We start from the raw sequence: 16139 nt of genomic DNA on the forward strand, positions 1-16139 counted from the left end.
GACTCAATTTGAGCGCATCTTTAAACTCCAAAAGAGAGCAGTTCGGTATCTGCTTGGACTTAATAGCAGAGCTCACTGTTAAGAAATCTTTAAAAAATATAAGATACTTACTCTTCCCTCTTTATTCATATTTGCATCTATTTGCTTAGTGCGCAAACATAAGTCAGAAATGCCAAGTAGGCCGTCTCACAATTATTCACTTCGCAACGCAGTGCATGATCTTTATCTGCAAACCCCTCGGTCCGAGTTAGTAAAAAGCTCTATTCTATACAGAGCCAAAAAGATGCATAATCATTTGCCTTTGGAAATTAAATCAATTACTTCTTTTCCTCGATTTCATAATGCTTTGAAGGCGTACTTTCTGGAAAAAGCCTTGTACGCAGTGGAGGATTTTTTTCTAGGATAACTTTTTGGGTATCACACACACACTGGCTCTTTTTATATCTTAAAATAGAGAATATATTAGTTTTTTTCTTTTTTTTTATAAATAAATTGCACTTTCATTCTGTATTTAATTAATTTACTGTTATTGACTATTGTGTTTATTTTTATTGACATCTTATACATCATGATGTATATTGACCAGGTACATTGTTTTTGTACAGTTTTGCATGTATTTATTTTGTTTGTATATTTATTTTTATTTTTTTATTTTGTGTGTTTTGTTTTTATATGTTTTTTTTTATTAGCTTTGTCTACAAAATTTTGTAATTTTTTGACAATGAAGCATATGAAAATATTTCATTTGCTTTTTCCCTCATGGTTTCACAAAATTTCATTTATCGCTATTGGTCTTTTGAGTTTTGAAATATTTAGAAATTTGTACTCATATTTTTCCCAAATACTGGTAACAGTTTTATAGTCTATAGCCAGTTCTTTCCTCTCCAACGTGAGCTATTCTACTTGATCGTGTTGAATCCACTTCTAGGGTACTACAAACCATTTCTTCCAGTCATTCTTGCTCCTGGACCCTTTTAATATAAGGCACTTAAATGTAGCATTTATGATAATTTTTGAAATAGAAGCATGTCTTAAAATTCGAAGCCACATTTAAAATTGTTTTTTTCTGCAAGCAACCGGTCTATTTTCAAATATAATTGAAAACAAATCTCTATATTGTACTGCCGAATGGCCTTTTTAAATGCATCAACTCTTTCGGAAATAGTATAAACAAACAGTCATGAGTTGAGAAAAAGATAATACCGCTTTTTAAATTCAACAGTGTAGCGTGAAGTCACACATCAAAATGAGGACAACAGACAATGCGTAATCTTCATTTCTCCAACCCGTATATATATAAAAAAAATTAACCTATTTGGTAAATGAACTTACTGGCTAGAGAAGCATTCCAAGTCGCTAGGAACGTATTTATTAAATTTAATTCTGTTTCAAATCTTTTGGAATTTTTTTAAAATAATTTTCTTACACCAGGATCATTGGAATATTGCCATATACCAAACCATTTCAACTCTTTAGTTTAAGCTTTTACGCTTTAAAATATACATCTATTTTTAAAATCTTAGTTTCGTTGTACAGATTTCATAAAAAATTATTGTTTAAAGAAGATTACATTAAAAAAGAACATTACAAAAAATTTAAAATAAAGTAAGACTATTTTCTTAAGAGAGATAAAAAATATTTCTAGTTCTTAAATATAAACTCTAAGTTAATAAAAATCAAATATTTAAAAAAAATACATTTTTGGATATTAATACAGTGACGAAAAAAAGTATAGAAATTCCAATATTGTACATACCTTTACGAATTTTAAAAAAATGATATTCATGTATTAAGAGGCGAAAAGCAAAATACCATACATTAAAGAAATAAATATAAGCTCAAAAATATTTGACAAACAAAAATTTATTCAAAAAAATGTCAACAAAAGTATGGAAACATTTTTCACGTATGAACAGGAAAGTCTAATAGTTTCTCAAAATAATCGATTGAATTTTTTTTTCTATTCTTCCTGCAAAACTAGCCATAATTGTTATTTATGTCTCTTTTTCTAATACTGACAAACATTCTCTATAGGGTTCAAATCGGGTGATTTGGAGGTCCAATCTAATACTCGAATTTTTTCTATCGAAAGTTAATAATCGCGAATTGTGTTTAGGATTATTATTCTGTCAAATATGCATGACAATCCTCTTTATATGGCAACAAGTCTTCAATAAGTCAACATACTTTTGAGTATCCATACGCCCATCAATTCTGACTAGTGCACCAGTCCCAGATTGCATAAAACATACCCATAATATGAGATCTCCTTCTCTACTTTTCACAGTTAGAATCCAATACTTTGGGTCGAATCTTTAACAAGGGACTTAGGACTAGTAAAATATCCTTGTCCTTTTTACATATCCTATAAAAACACTTTTAACTTGCTTTCATCGCTGAAAAGTACTGAAGCCCGTTGTGATCTCTAGCAAACTTTAATCTGGCCACTCTATGCTGTTTCGTCAATAATGATTTTTTATACCATTTAATACTGGTACATCTAAGTCTAACATGATGTCTAACAGTTTTGCCAAATCGTACTTTTGAATATTCGTCCATCAGTTTATTATTAATATCAACAGCAGTTTTTTTTCAATCATTTCTGGATTTGATTAAAACTGCTCCGTCTATTTTTGATGATGTTTTTCGCGACTTTCCACTTCTGAATAAAATTTTAATTTGTAAACTTAATGTAAGTAACACATAATAATTTTATTTACAGTACCTCTTCTTAAGTCAAGACGTTTAGAAATATCAATTTGCTTCACACCTTTTTGCTATAATGCAACTATTCTCTGTTTAAAGTTAGCGTCGTAATACTTGCACTTTGCCATTATACTTGATAATACTTCAATAAACAAGTTATTGAGACCGAGTAATAACTTAAGTAAATTTTATAAAAGAATATATAAAATATTGCAACACTTTTGTGAACAACAAAATACCAAAACACTATTACAATTCGCAAAAAAAAATTTAGGTTTTTTTATTCTTTATCACTACAATTGCTAAGGTTTATGAAACATATGTATATAAAATTCACTCTTAGCCGTAGATAAGGTAATTGTAAAAAATACGTAAAAGGTAATGTATATAAATTTAACCTTTTTCTAAGTACGTCTTTAAAATTTTTAATTAATCAAAATTATTTTTTGGAGTCTAAAAAGACTTTTCTAAATAATAGATTTAAAATAAAATAAAAAATTAGAAAATTTAAACATTTTTACTAACCACAAAATATGATTTCAAAATTAGTTTAAAATATTTCTTTTGTTATCTTCAAAAATTATTAAGTTGTTTTTATCCATATTCCTGGAGTTGCTTTAGATTTGATTCATTTTTTAGTATATTAAAAAACTGCCTTGAGGTTTTAGGAATGTCACGAGATGTCGCAAGGTATGCCTGCTGCTCATTCTGCTCACACCATGGTGGTCCAAACCAACCATCGTGAAATGCATGGCTTTATTAACATATTAGTTATATTTTTAATGATAATGATATAGTAATCACGCCCAGCAACAACACTATCAGACGCATTGCTTAATTTAAAATAAAAGTCCAAGGTACACATATAATCCTCCAAGAGGGTGCATATTTTGAAACGCGTTCCAATTCCGTGAAATCATAACAGCTGACGCCAATTGTCTAAATAAAATTATATTCTGTTCAATACCTGCATTAAAAGCAAAAATTAACTTAACTAAACAAAAGACCAAAACTTGTGATAAATTTGTGTTAATGCCTGGAAAAGATTAAAAATGCCGTCAAATGCCTGGAACAAAAGAAAACTCTCTCTACAAGCTTGAAGCAAAAATTAATTCACAAAGAAATACAATAAATTAAATTCCTGGAAGATATAATAATAACTTCTTCAAATACATAGAATATACTTAAAAGTTAGTCCGAAAGTCTGGAACATTGGTGAAAAATGTATAAAATTACGCCGCAATACATCGAAGATATATAGAAATGCAACAAATACATAGCAATGTCAGCTCAAGCTCAGTTGAGTTTAACAAAAAAGTAATATTTATACAGTTTAAAAAATGTCTTGTTTTTTTACCCATAGGATATTAAAAAAAAGTATACATGCTAAAAAAAAAATATGTAAGGTACTCCTTTTGCATATACCATAGAGATATTCAAGAAGTCATATTTTGGTAAAAATTAAGAATAAACTTTAGAGGTATTGATGGCATTTCTTTGATATGTTGATTATAAACTTGATGATGGATTATAAATATCTAGGATGGCAAGGGTATTTTTTCTGAGAGCTTGCATAATGCTTTGGTAAAACTAATATTTAAAGGAGAAAGCTCCACTGGTCCTTCACGTTTTCGATCCATCTTAATGCTGCCAATACTCTCCAAAAAATTGTCTAAGTATGTATTAAGTAAAAAACAAGTATGTGGTGCTGAGTATCGACTTTAGGATGCCACAGGGAGTCAGTGCTTGCTCCCTTATTGTTTCTGCCTTACATAAAATCAAAGAGGGATCAAATAGGATAAAAAACACTACATTGGGAGAGCCAGAACATAGTAATATTAGTTTATAGAGTTGGCAGGAAACGTTTATTTAACACTTGTTGAGTTACGTCTATTTTGAAGTTTTGCAAGCTATTATCTATTTCAGTCAGTTATTGCAGAGGCAGGTTTTGGAGACTACTGTAAGCCGCTTTTCACTTGCGAGCTGATAATGATATTGATTCGTATATTTGTACTACTGGCGAGATTCAGAAAATATCCAGAATTATAGACCAATAGCTATATTATCATGTCCTGCAAAGATTTTTGAATCAATTATATGCATGTTTATGTTAAACTAACAGATAGACAACATGGATTTTTTAAAAATAAATCAACGTCTATAAACTTACGTCAAATAACGTAATACTACGTATATGTGTTACAAAGGCCTTTGAAAATATCTCACACAGTCTTTTTTTAGGTAGACGTTAGATGAAGATTTGATGTTATTACCAATTTAATTCAGTTTTTTATATTTTTCTTAAAACATAGTCAACATAAACTTTCTGTTAGAAGATATAGGCCAAACTCTTTTATCGCAACGTCAGGTATGTATAAATATTATAAAAGATTAATAATTCAAAATCTTTATTATTTTGCGGATGACTTGGTCGCTAAGATATGGTCTACACTTTAAATTCAGCAAATCTAAAGTAATTAGCTTTATAAGAGAACAAACTAAAATTACTTAGAATTATAAGATTAATAGAGAGGTTCTGTCTCAAGTTGGTGGGATCTTGGTGTTGTTTTCATTTCGTATTTTAAAATGCATATCAGTAAAATTGTTTCAAAAGCATATAAAATGTCTGGATTTATTGTCAGAAACAGCAAGAACTACTAGAACTCCTTTTACTTTTTTTATAATCATTCTATAGAAAAAGTTCAAAACAAATTATAAACATACATGTATTATAAGGAAATTGGCACAAATCAGCTACACACTTAAAAACGTTAGAAAGTCATCGTGAAATAAAATTTTCTTTGGCCTAAATTTTAGGTTAGGAATAAGCTATCGAAATGCGGTTTTCACGAACCAACCATCGTTTAGCTACTTTCTACTACTTTTTCATGGAAAAAAAATTATATCAAAGCATTTAATTTTTTTTCAGAAAATTTACCATTTCTGTCGAAATTTTCAAAAAAGCCCTCTGGTGGCGACATGTACTAACAAAACTTCGAATATCAAGACAGTTTTTTTACGTAAACCTTTAAATACCCCCACCACTCTATTTTCAGAGATACAGCAAGAACTGTTGAACAAAAAATTTTCAGACTGTTCTCTACATTAAAGATTAAGTATTTTTTGTTAGGTTAATATACCGAAATTCACAAACACTTTACTTTTTTAGATTCAAAATCGGAGTTACGCTTCCTAGCGGTCATTCTAGAAACGTTAAAATATTTTCCAGGTTTTTCTCTTGTCCGTTTTAGTAATAATATTTTTTACCCCAAGCCTCTACGATGAGTAAGTTCCGAGATACCGAAATACAGTACCTCGCATTCTTAGTTGGCCACCCTGTACTTGAATTAAATTATTTTGTAAAATTCTCCTACACTATAAATGGATATTTATGTCTGTAGAGTTTGTAATTAAATAAATAACTTCCATCTTTGTCCATACCTTTTACGAAACATTCAATCATTTATGAGGAAATAAAAAACAGTCACTTGCCTCTAGAATATAAGAATATTATAGTAGTGATAGGCAGCTCAGTAGATTAGTTACAAAAATTATAAATAGAATCCATATTATAGTCTAAGTGAATTTTATTAAGACCAGAGATAACTGCGATAAAAGACCTGTTTTATTTTGTGTTATATTATATGCATTATATTGAGTCATGTAAATTTAATGTTGTTTGCCTTGGTAAATTATTTTTTATAATTTTTTGTGTGTGTTTTGTCATTTTTACTATTTCAGTTCTTTTATCCCATCCAGCTTTGTAGGTGAAGTTGTAATACACCCTTTGTACAATAAAGCAGTTTGAATTTTAGTTGATGTATACACTACTTATAATATTTTTTTTCCTTATAAATAAATGAGCCCTAGCCGCCACTGATAATTATGTCCAAATTTCCATTAACCAATTCTCTTATTTTGCCCTCCCCTTATCTAACTGGCTGGCGACGCCCTTGTATGATAATTAAAATGTAATAATACTGGTTAAATTAATAAAAACTTATTAACAAAACGTATCATATACCCATTCTTGGTACATAATTCGGAACATGTTTTTTTCCGTTTCAATGGCATATTGAGGTTAATGGCGTAGAACGGGAAAAACATAAGGGAGGACGTTTATGTAAAATTGCAGTATTTATACCAACATCTCAAATAACAACATCTACATCACGCAAGGAGGGATCTAAAGGTATTCTTCCGCACATGCAAACTACCAACCTCGCCCCACTTTTATTTCGTACCATTAGTTACATAAATAGATATAAACCGATGAACGCTTTTGCATAATTTCGAAAAACTTTCTCGGAGATCAAACTCACATGCACAATGGTGCCGGTAAATTTTTGTAAATTTTTTCTTAAAACTTTTTTGATTTTTTCTGCTTTTGTCGCGGTCAAATGTGCGGTGAAAGAATCGTTTTTAAGGGCGCACTACCCTTTATATGGGTTGTCGTTTTTAGGGCTTCAAAGAGAAAATGCCAGTACTTGTTTTATGGAACTTAGCCAGTTAAAACGTGCGGTTGATGCTGAGAAAGTATGGGGACTTAAAGGTGGGTTTATTGGTTAAATGTTGCTATTTAATTTAGTAATTAGTATTATTATTTGCATTTGAACCTGAATAATTGCTTGGCTTAAGTAACGTTTTGAAAAATTCGTGTTTTTCCTTTAAACGATCCAGTAATTTTCTAGACAAAGTAATTGTTTCGACGGTTAGGTATCGATAAATACTTTTATTTAATTTTAAAAAAATCTGGAATTTTCCAGATTATTTTAATTTCCGAGACGCTTTGTCAGTTTCGTTTATTTTTCTTTAAAATTATTAAATTTTGTTGAAGACTACAATTAGAATCAACCAATTTGACTTGTTATTTTTTATTTTAATTTGTACAGTTTTTTTTTTTGAACAATTGTAAAAATTTATTTCGATTTTTAATGTTAAAAAAATATATTGTATATTTACACAGTATTTTAGTGCCAAGTTAATATATGTAGCGAATCGTCGAATAATTTATATAAATCTTATTTATCGATCCCTAAGCATAATGAAAATTTTCCGTTTCCACCGTTCTAGATATTTCTAAATCTACATATGTGTTTTATTGTAATGATTTTTTTTTCTGAAATAGCATATTTTAAACATTTCATTTAATACTTTTTAAGACATGTATGTGCATACATATATGTCTTTATTTGGGAAGCCGCCTACACAGTTTCATATTGGCGATAAAGAAAAACGCTTTTAGTATATACCTTTCAAGGTTTTCTCTTAAAATCAAGAAAGTAACTTTTTTTTTTAATAAAACGGCCTACATTTTTTCTAATTATTTATTAAAGCACAGAACAACTGTTTTTCAAGAACAAACATTTTATAAATATTTTTGTGAATTGTTGACCAAAGATTGTAAATTAGATGTGGTGTTTTGTGGATAAATTGGTCAAATGCTGAAGAAGAAAATTTTTTATTTTGAATGATATTTAATTCATCTTTATAGATCTAAAAAAAATGTTGTTTGATTTATTCACATCAAATATTTTATTTAAATTGTATTGCCTCCTGTATGTAACCGGCCTTAAACTATGCTATATATGTTTAATATATAGCATAGTTTAATATATATAGTTTATATATATAGTTTATATTAATATATGTTTAATATATAGCATAGTTTATATAGCATAAGTTAACCCGAGAGAATATTGATACTCTATGGCATGCATATTATCATTTACATACATAAATGATACATAAACAAATGGAAAAAAAAAACGATACAAAACCCCATTTCTCTTTATCATATAATCCGAAACGTTAGCAAGGAATAAATAGTTTTCTCCAGAATTTGACCAATTTAAACAAAACACCACATCTTATTTTAAAATATATTTGAACACTCGTTTACAAGATTATCTCCAACTTAGGATTTTTTTTAGGTACAAACATCGCCCTTGAATATGAAAATTATAGGAAAAGAAATATTTTTTTTTACTCAAAAACTCTTTTAAGAATATTCAAATTATTTCATGAAAAAAAATCTAACCAAACTTAAGTATAAATTGATTTAAATTAATATGCTTCTTAAACAAGTATATTATATAATTTATATTTTAGACACTAGAAAAAAAGTCTATGTATTACCAATTGGTAATATACAGTGTGTATCGGCAAAATTAAATAAATTCCATAGTTAGTAAATAGGGTCATTTAAAAAAAACGCTCAGACACGTCGATTGGTACTTATATACTTGCCTATTTTTTCAGCAAAAAATTTTGTAGGGTGTTTTGTATAACAGTGGTCAACTTTTTTATTTTAAATGTGACACCCATATTTCATGTACAATGTCCTATACCAATTTTCAACTCTTTCTTTATTAAGAATAAGGAAAATTATTTAGTTACATAAAACTCAAAAACTAATAAGTAATACTGTCTTTTAATTAAACAAAAAAATATTAATGTCTCATTAATCTGGCAACGTCAACATCTCAGGCATGACCGAAGTAATCGCAACCGTTATTCGTCTTTTTAAGTCAGCTAAGTCGAGGGGTTTAGTTTTGTAGATAATATTTTTGACGTATCCCCATAGAAAGAAGGCTACTGATGTCAGATCAGGGGATCATGCTGACCATTCCATCGGCCCTCGTCTCCCTATCCAGCGATTGAACCTTGGCTATTGGCTGGAACTTGTGATTTTGCTGGATCATGATATAAGTTGTCAAAGTTGGAACATTATTTTAAAGCAGGGTTAAATAATTATCACGATTTGTCATCAATAAACAAGCGATTTATGGTATTATCTTCAACAATTCCTGCCCAACCATTGACCTTTGCAAGTTGTTGGGTATGTTATTCTCTCATTCAGTGAGGATTTTCTTTAGACCAATAGCGGCAATTTTGTCAATTAGACTGACCATGAAGCATAAAGGAAATCAATGCTCTTGGATCTATCATTGCATCTCTATCATTTGTTTACAAAAATCCGTTCTCCTATCAAAATCGTCTTCCATGAGTTCATGAGTTGGTATAGGTACGCATTTTTTTTTTTTTCAACTGTCGACTAATCGATGAATGGCTATCATCGAACATTGGCGCTGCTTTTCGACGAAAAGTATACGGATTTTTCTCAAACTGAAGCATAATATCCCATTTGGTATAATCACTTATTGCATTCGAGCTACTTTTTTAATATGCCCAAGCTCTCTAAACTACCTTTTCTATTTTACTAATAGTTCCTTGGGATATAGGAGGTAAATTGCAAAAATTTTCGTGGAATAAGCCAGGAACTTTCATTTATGTCAATGTGTTATCTCCATAATTAATCTGTAAAATTTTTAATTTGTGCCCTTCTGTTAAATGAGCCATAAGTTAATGAAATTTTATGATACTGATAACTATTACTGATGGACAATAATTACTAAGGCCAAGAATTTTAAACCAAAGTAAAACACACAATTTTATTTATTTTTATTTTTTTAATCTCATATCAGTAAGAAGGCACGTTGAAATTTTCTATTATCAAAACTGAAATAAGAAATAACTATTCAGCGTGTTGTAACAAATTTTTGCAATAGATCGTTGTATCATAAGATCTTTGACCCAGTTCAAAATTGGTATAGAACATTGTACATAAAATATTTTGAAGAATCCAAAAATTGAGTGGCATACAGGGTGTCGCATTAAAAAATTGATATTTATCACTGCTACAGGACACGCTCTGTATAACTTTTTTTGTTGAAAAAAATTGGCAAAAAAAAGTAAAAATACCTATCGACGTGTCTGACTGTTTTTTTGAGAAAACTCCAATTTATTTATTATCAACTTTACTCGTAGTGTGACGTCAAATGCAAAAGGTCTAACAATCAATTTCTTTTCAAATTTGTATTGCTGATCTAATCAAAGCAATACCAAATATTTCACCCATATTTCTAAAGATAAATCAATCTAGAAAGAAGGTTCTCTCATAGTCCGTCGCATAGTAGGTCGCAGATCTATATACATTTTTCCAGCAGTTTTTTCGGTTTGATGCCTTTTAAAAAATGGGATTTCAAAAGTCCTGCAAATTAAGCATTTGCTTGCTAAATACAAAAGTATAACCACCTTATTTGAGGTAAATCGTTGTCCATCAAGCCATTGTTGCAACTTCGAAAAGAAAAAAGTCACTGGAATGTAAATTGGGTCAATATGATGGACGTTGCAATAGTTGGAATTTCAATTCTGTAACCAAAGTTCAATCTGGGTCAGTCTTTTAAGAACGCTTTCTTCAGAATACTTTAATGCAATGTCGCTCTGTGATAACAGGGTACCTCTTATTTATTTCATTAAATTAGTTTTTATATAGTTTAGCTTTTGTCATCAGGGTTCCAAGCCACACATGCATTAGAATTTTTGTCCTTTAAATATGGACGTTTTTCTTTGATTTCAGTAAACAGTTGCAAACACAAGAATATGTGCCATGAACTGCTTCTAATCCAGCTCTGATTTCTTTCGATGTAAAGCCTTTTTAAAATAACATGTTTTACCACCGCTCGACTCACTTTTCTTCATTGCTATAAACTAAAACAAAATTTGTCATTCTAATCGACAATCAAAGTGGTACTACGTAACAGATGAAGCTGATTATTTAACAGCTTTCTGATTAATAGACATCTCTTGGATTTTCTACGGACTTATTATACGACCCTTATATATCACGGGTACTATTTGGTCTTACAAAATATTTAAGATGAAAAACGGCGTCTATAGGAAGATCATGTATAATGCTCATGATTTAACTTCGAGTTATAACTATTGCAGATTTATTCTCTGAGAAGTTTTAAGAAATTCTCAATTGGATATAAGTCCGGAAACTATGCCATTGCAAAAACTAGCATGATTTTCCATTTAATTCCACTCAGTAATTTCTTCTTCAATTGATACTTTGAACCTTATCATCATTAGTTGTCTTCTTAAGATCTTCTTTGAGGTAGTCAGTATTTATCCTCTTATTCCTTTTTTAAATTATTTCAGTTAATTGAATTGTCTTTATCAGGTCTTCTTGCTTTCTGCCTCGCTCTCATTTTTTGTTCTTTAAGTCATTTTTCGATTTTTCTTACCTTGTCTTATGTCCTTCTGTTTTTCGTTTCTCTTGTTCAATTAACTTGTTTTTTTCTTGCTTGAATTTTGGTTAAAGATATTTACTAAATAGGATTCCCAAATATATTTTACTTCTGACAGTAAATGTAACGGAAGTTGGCTCAAAGAAACATTATTTTGAAATCCTCATTATTTTATTTTCTACTCAACTTTTCATCATTAGATTTTCATCTTACTCGTCTCTTTATCCCTATTTTTGATAATCGCAATAATTATCGTTATGATGCAAAAAAAAATTAACGAAAGTTTATGAATTGAACATTTTACAATACGTAGTACCTAAGACAAAAATGAAGTATCTCAACTTTTGGTTTTAATTGGTTAATTAATGACTTACGAAATGATTTAAATAATATCAATAATAATATCAATAATCCATGTATGGATATTAAATCTTATATAGCACAAAGTTTTCAAGATATAGATTGATGATAAGTCAGCGTTTTATTTTCACAAAACAGCTATTGGCTGTCATTCATATACCCCAGACATGCCCGTCTCTGATGCAAATCTAGCCATGTCCTTCCAGCATGTCCTTAAGTAACGATTGCATAGGAAACTGTCAAAATGGAGAATCATTTAGGATACATATTTACCCAGGATACGTAACTAATTCTAAAGCTGATCCGTGTATACGTCCCACCGGAATCTGCAGTCCAAGCTAACAACTCGCAATTTCATTGATGTTTCTGGTATTTGTCATGTTGCAAAATCATACACTGAGTCTTATCAACATTAAGAACCTGCAAGTTAGAACTAAACCGTACTTCTCTGGTACCTCTCTTGACATAGTTTTTCATAGTAAAAATAAGACATAACCGTAACCTCCTCGAAATTAGCATGATAGTATCATTCAAGGAGCTCATACTGTGATATAAATTAACAACAGAAGTGGCCTGAAAACCCAGCCCTGGGGAACGCTAATAGTTAAACTATACTTCATATATTCCTGTTTTATTCTTAAGATCTCTTAATCCAAGCCAAGCTAGAGCCAACTTTTCCTATCAGTAAGACTTTAAATACAGTGTTAAAAGTCTTACTCAAAAGTCTCAGAAGGTTGCCCCATAAGTGGACGCGTCAATAGCACTGATAATATTTAAGCCAGGTTCAAAATAGAAAAAACTATTACTGGGTAAATTTTAGTATGGCAATCTTTCATAACTAGTATGGTAATCTTCTAACATATAAAAGTATAATATATGATATTTTAGCTTCAACGCCTATTTTATAATTCGTAAGAATTTAGAGTAAAGCTGGACTTAATCTTCTGTAGTACGTCATTAGCAGAAGAAGTTTGATAAAATCACACCTAATGCAACTAATAAAAATCACATATCGATGAGGCTCTTTCCCCAAGTAATATACATTCCACCAGTGGAACCTGAACGTTTGGGTAGTTGCTTTGCCTCAGCGAGGTTTGTCAACAACATGCATATATTAGGTTATTAAACCCAGAGTAAACCCAAGAAGTTAATGGAAAACTACCAACCCAACCCGAACGTGTTTGCAAAACAACTGGCGAGCTGTCATGTAAAATACGATAAACACATGAATGTATTGGCTTAAGTTCATGTTCAAGGATATATCGGGGTTGCAGCAAAATTCTTGGCTTCATGTTTATTAATTAGGCCAAGTATTAATATAAATATTTGTTTGTTCGCAAAGTTTTTTTCTCTAAAATTTTTCCAAGCAAAACATCAAAATATTTTGTTTGTTCTTTTGAGCTTGGGGGCTTGTGGATAAATATACGCAGTTCTACGGTACAACAGGTACATATGTAAATTAATATGAGCACATAACATAAAAATGATATGATATTCTTTTTATGTCACTCTTTTCAGGTACTAGTGTAGAGTTTTATAGGAAAATTAGTTTCATACTATACTTTCCATTGTACGACTTGCGTGTTTAACGTAAACGTTATATTGATTGCGTTTCTCTTTTTGATTGTTGTTTTTTTCTAAGTCCCTGACTCGGAAATTCATTCCTATTCCATAAAAAAACCCGAAATATTCATAGAATAATCGTGTGTATTGATGATTAAGTCATAAAGTGCCAAAAGATAAATATCTAAGTTATGTGAACATAAAATGATTTTAAGTTGACATAACACACAATATCTTGACTTGCTGCTCTTAATACCTAGTGGCACAGAAAAAGATTATTTAATCTAATGTTGAAAAAATTTCATAATATGCTAAAAAGAAACCGAACCGGTGTCAAACGTTATATTAATAATTTTGAAGGTAATATAAAATCAAGATGAAATATCAGAAAATTAACGGTTTATATTAAAAATTGAGTTTAATTACGGTTATACAGTGTGCCTCCCATTAAGTCGGGAATATTGGTATCTTTATTTATATTAAGGTCGGATAAATTAGCAAACTGGTAGGATTTTTTCTTCTGATTAAAATGGTGACAACAAAAAAATTTAACATCGCGTTTAAAAAATGTGAAAAATGTACTTTTTTTTAAATAAATTCTCCTGTATATTTCTACATAAATCAAAAGAATTTTTTTTATAAGAAAGTTTATTTACATTAATAGCCTTTAACCCAACAAAAAATAAAAAAGCTTTAGAGATATTAATAATTTTGCAAATTTTAGGCAAGTTGACTTTGAACTTTTTGAGAGCAAAATAAATCATTGAATAATAAAATGACAGTAGCCCTAGATGACAATAGCCAGAGATTTAACAAAATAAATAAATACTAACAGTTAGACGTTGCAATATGCATAAATGACTTTTACGGATGTTGAAAAATGTGATATCTTCGAATGTTACCTTGTATGCCAAAAAAATAGTGAACTAGAAGGAGGGATCAATTTATAGTAAGCGAGGATGTTGGCATTTTTATTGTGGCATATTTTAAAGATCATAATGGAAAACTCAACTAATGATTTAATCAAAGTTTACAATACCTAATGCATATAAAGCAAATGATAATATTTTAAATTTATTGTATACTTTTGAGGGACGAAGCTAATTTTTCAAACAAAGTATATTTGACCGTAAAAATGAACACTATTAGTTCCATTATAGAAAATCTTGGCCTTACTTATCTCAGCAACCCTCAAAATTAATTTAGTATAACCGTTTGGTTTAGCTTAATACGTAGTCAAATAATCGGATTTGGGTTATATAATGGGACTTTGAACGGAAGGCGATATGTTAACCTCATAATATCTGGAGCGGTGGAAGATTATTGAAGTTAACTTGGAGCGACGGCAACAAATCTATTTTCACCAGGATGGAGTACCTCCCCAACAACTAAATGGTATTACTTATAGTAAGAATATTACTTAGAGACTGTTTAACGATAAATGGAGGACACATGGTCCGTTGGACACCTAAGTCACCGGACCTAACTCCTCTCGACTTTATTTTTGGGGTTACATAAATAATTAAGTGCATAAAAAAATACAGAACCGTTGATGAATTTTAAACACATACTAGGCAAATAATTGGATTATTAGGTGGAAGATCAACCTTAAAAGCTACAAAACGCATGCTTAAGTATACTTAGAAATGTATTGAACAAGATGGCAATATTTTTGTTTATTTATTATAAATTAGCTAAGTTTATTTAATATTATTTTTATTCTTTAAAGTCAACTTGCGTAAATTTGATAAAATTTAGACAAGTTAATATTGCCATAACTTTGTTATTTGCAGTCTCGGCTATTGGGGTTAACTTAATTATTATTGTTAATTAATTTTTATCTATTGATTTACGTAAAAATATACAGGGGATTCCATTTAATAAAGCATCTCGTTTTCTCTAAAATCCGATGTAGATTTTTTATTCTGTTTTCATCATTTTAATAAAATAATGGCTAATTTACTCGACCCTGTATCTTGAATATTAACAAAGATACCAATGCTGCCGACTTAATCCGAGGCACCCTGTATATTAAACTTTTCATTCAGATACAGAGTTTTTATTTTTCGAGAATATTTAGATGAAATAGTTCAATGGAAGAAACATCCAAGCGTTAACAAACACTCTGTAGATTCACATTTTTAATAAAGCAATAAAGCATTTAACATAAATTAAAATATGATATTTCATATGTATATTATTTTATCATACACATCTACCTTACAGACTTAAACGACCTGTATTTTTCCCACATATGTTGTAAGATAGATGTCATATGGTAAATTGACTTGTTTCATCAAATTCATCAAAAAGTGTCACATGACAGTTTATTCCATTTTTCTCCTTTTGTTTTAAATGAGTAGCAACTATCACAAAAAAACTAAAATAGAACCAGAAATAAAATTTTGTGAAATC

At 29.8% G+C, this 16139-nt stretch overlaps 1 protein-coding gene across 1 annotated transcript in view; it reads left to right on the plus strand.

Annotated features, from left to right (window-relative positions):
* The first annotated feature begins 6985 nt into the window (after positions 1–6985).
* LOC126741441 (nose resistant to fluoxetine protein 6-like) overlaps positions 6986–16139 on the plus strand; it is a 28589-nt gene continuing 19435 nt past the window's right edge. Inside the window, exon 1 of the mRNA XM_050447846.1 lies at positions 6986–7258. Coding sequence (XP_050303803.1) covers positions 7036–7258 — 223 coding nt within the window. The 5' untranslated portion in view covers positions 6986–7035. The remainder of the gene's footprint in view (positions 7259–16139) is intronic.

This window comes from Anthonomus grandis, chromosome 10 (genome assembly GCF_022605725.1).
Source record: "Anthonomus grandis grandis chromosome 10, icAntGran1.3, whole genome shotgun sequence".
Classification (NCBI taxonomy): Eukaryota; Metazoa; Arthropoda; class Insecta; order Coleoptera; family Curculionidae; genus Anthonomus; species Anthonomus grandis.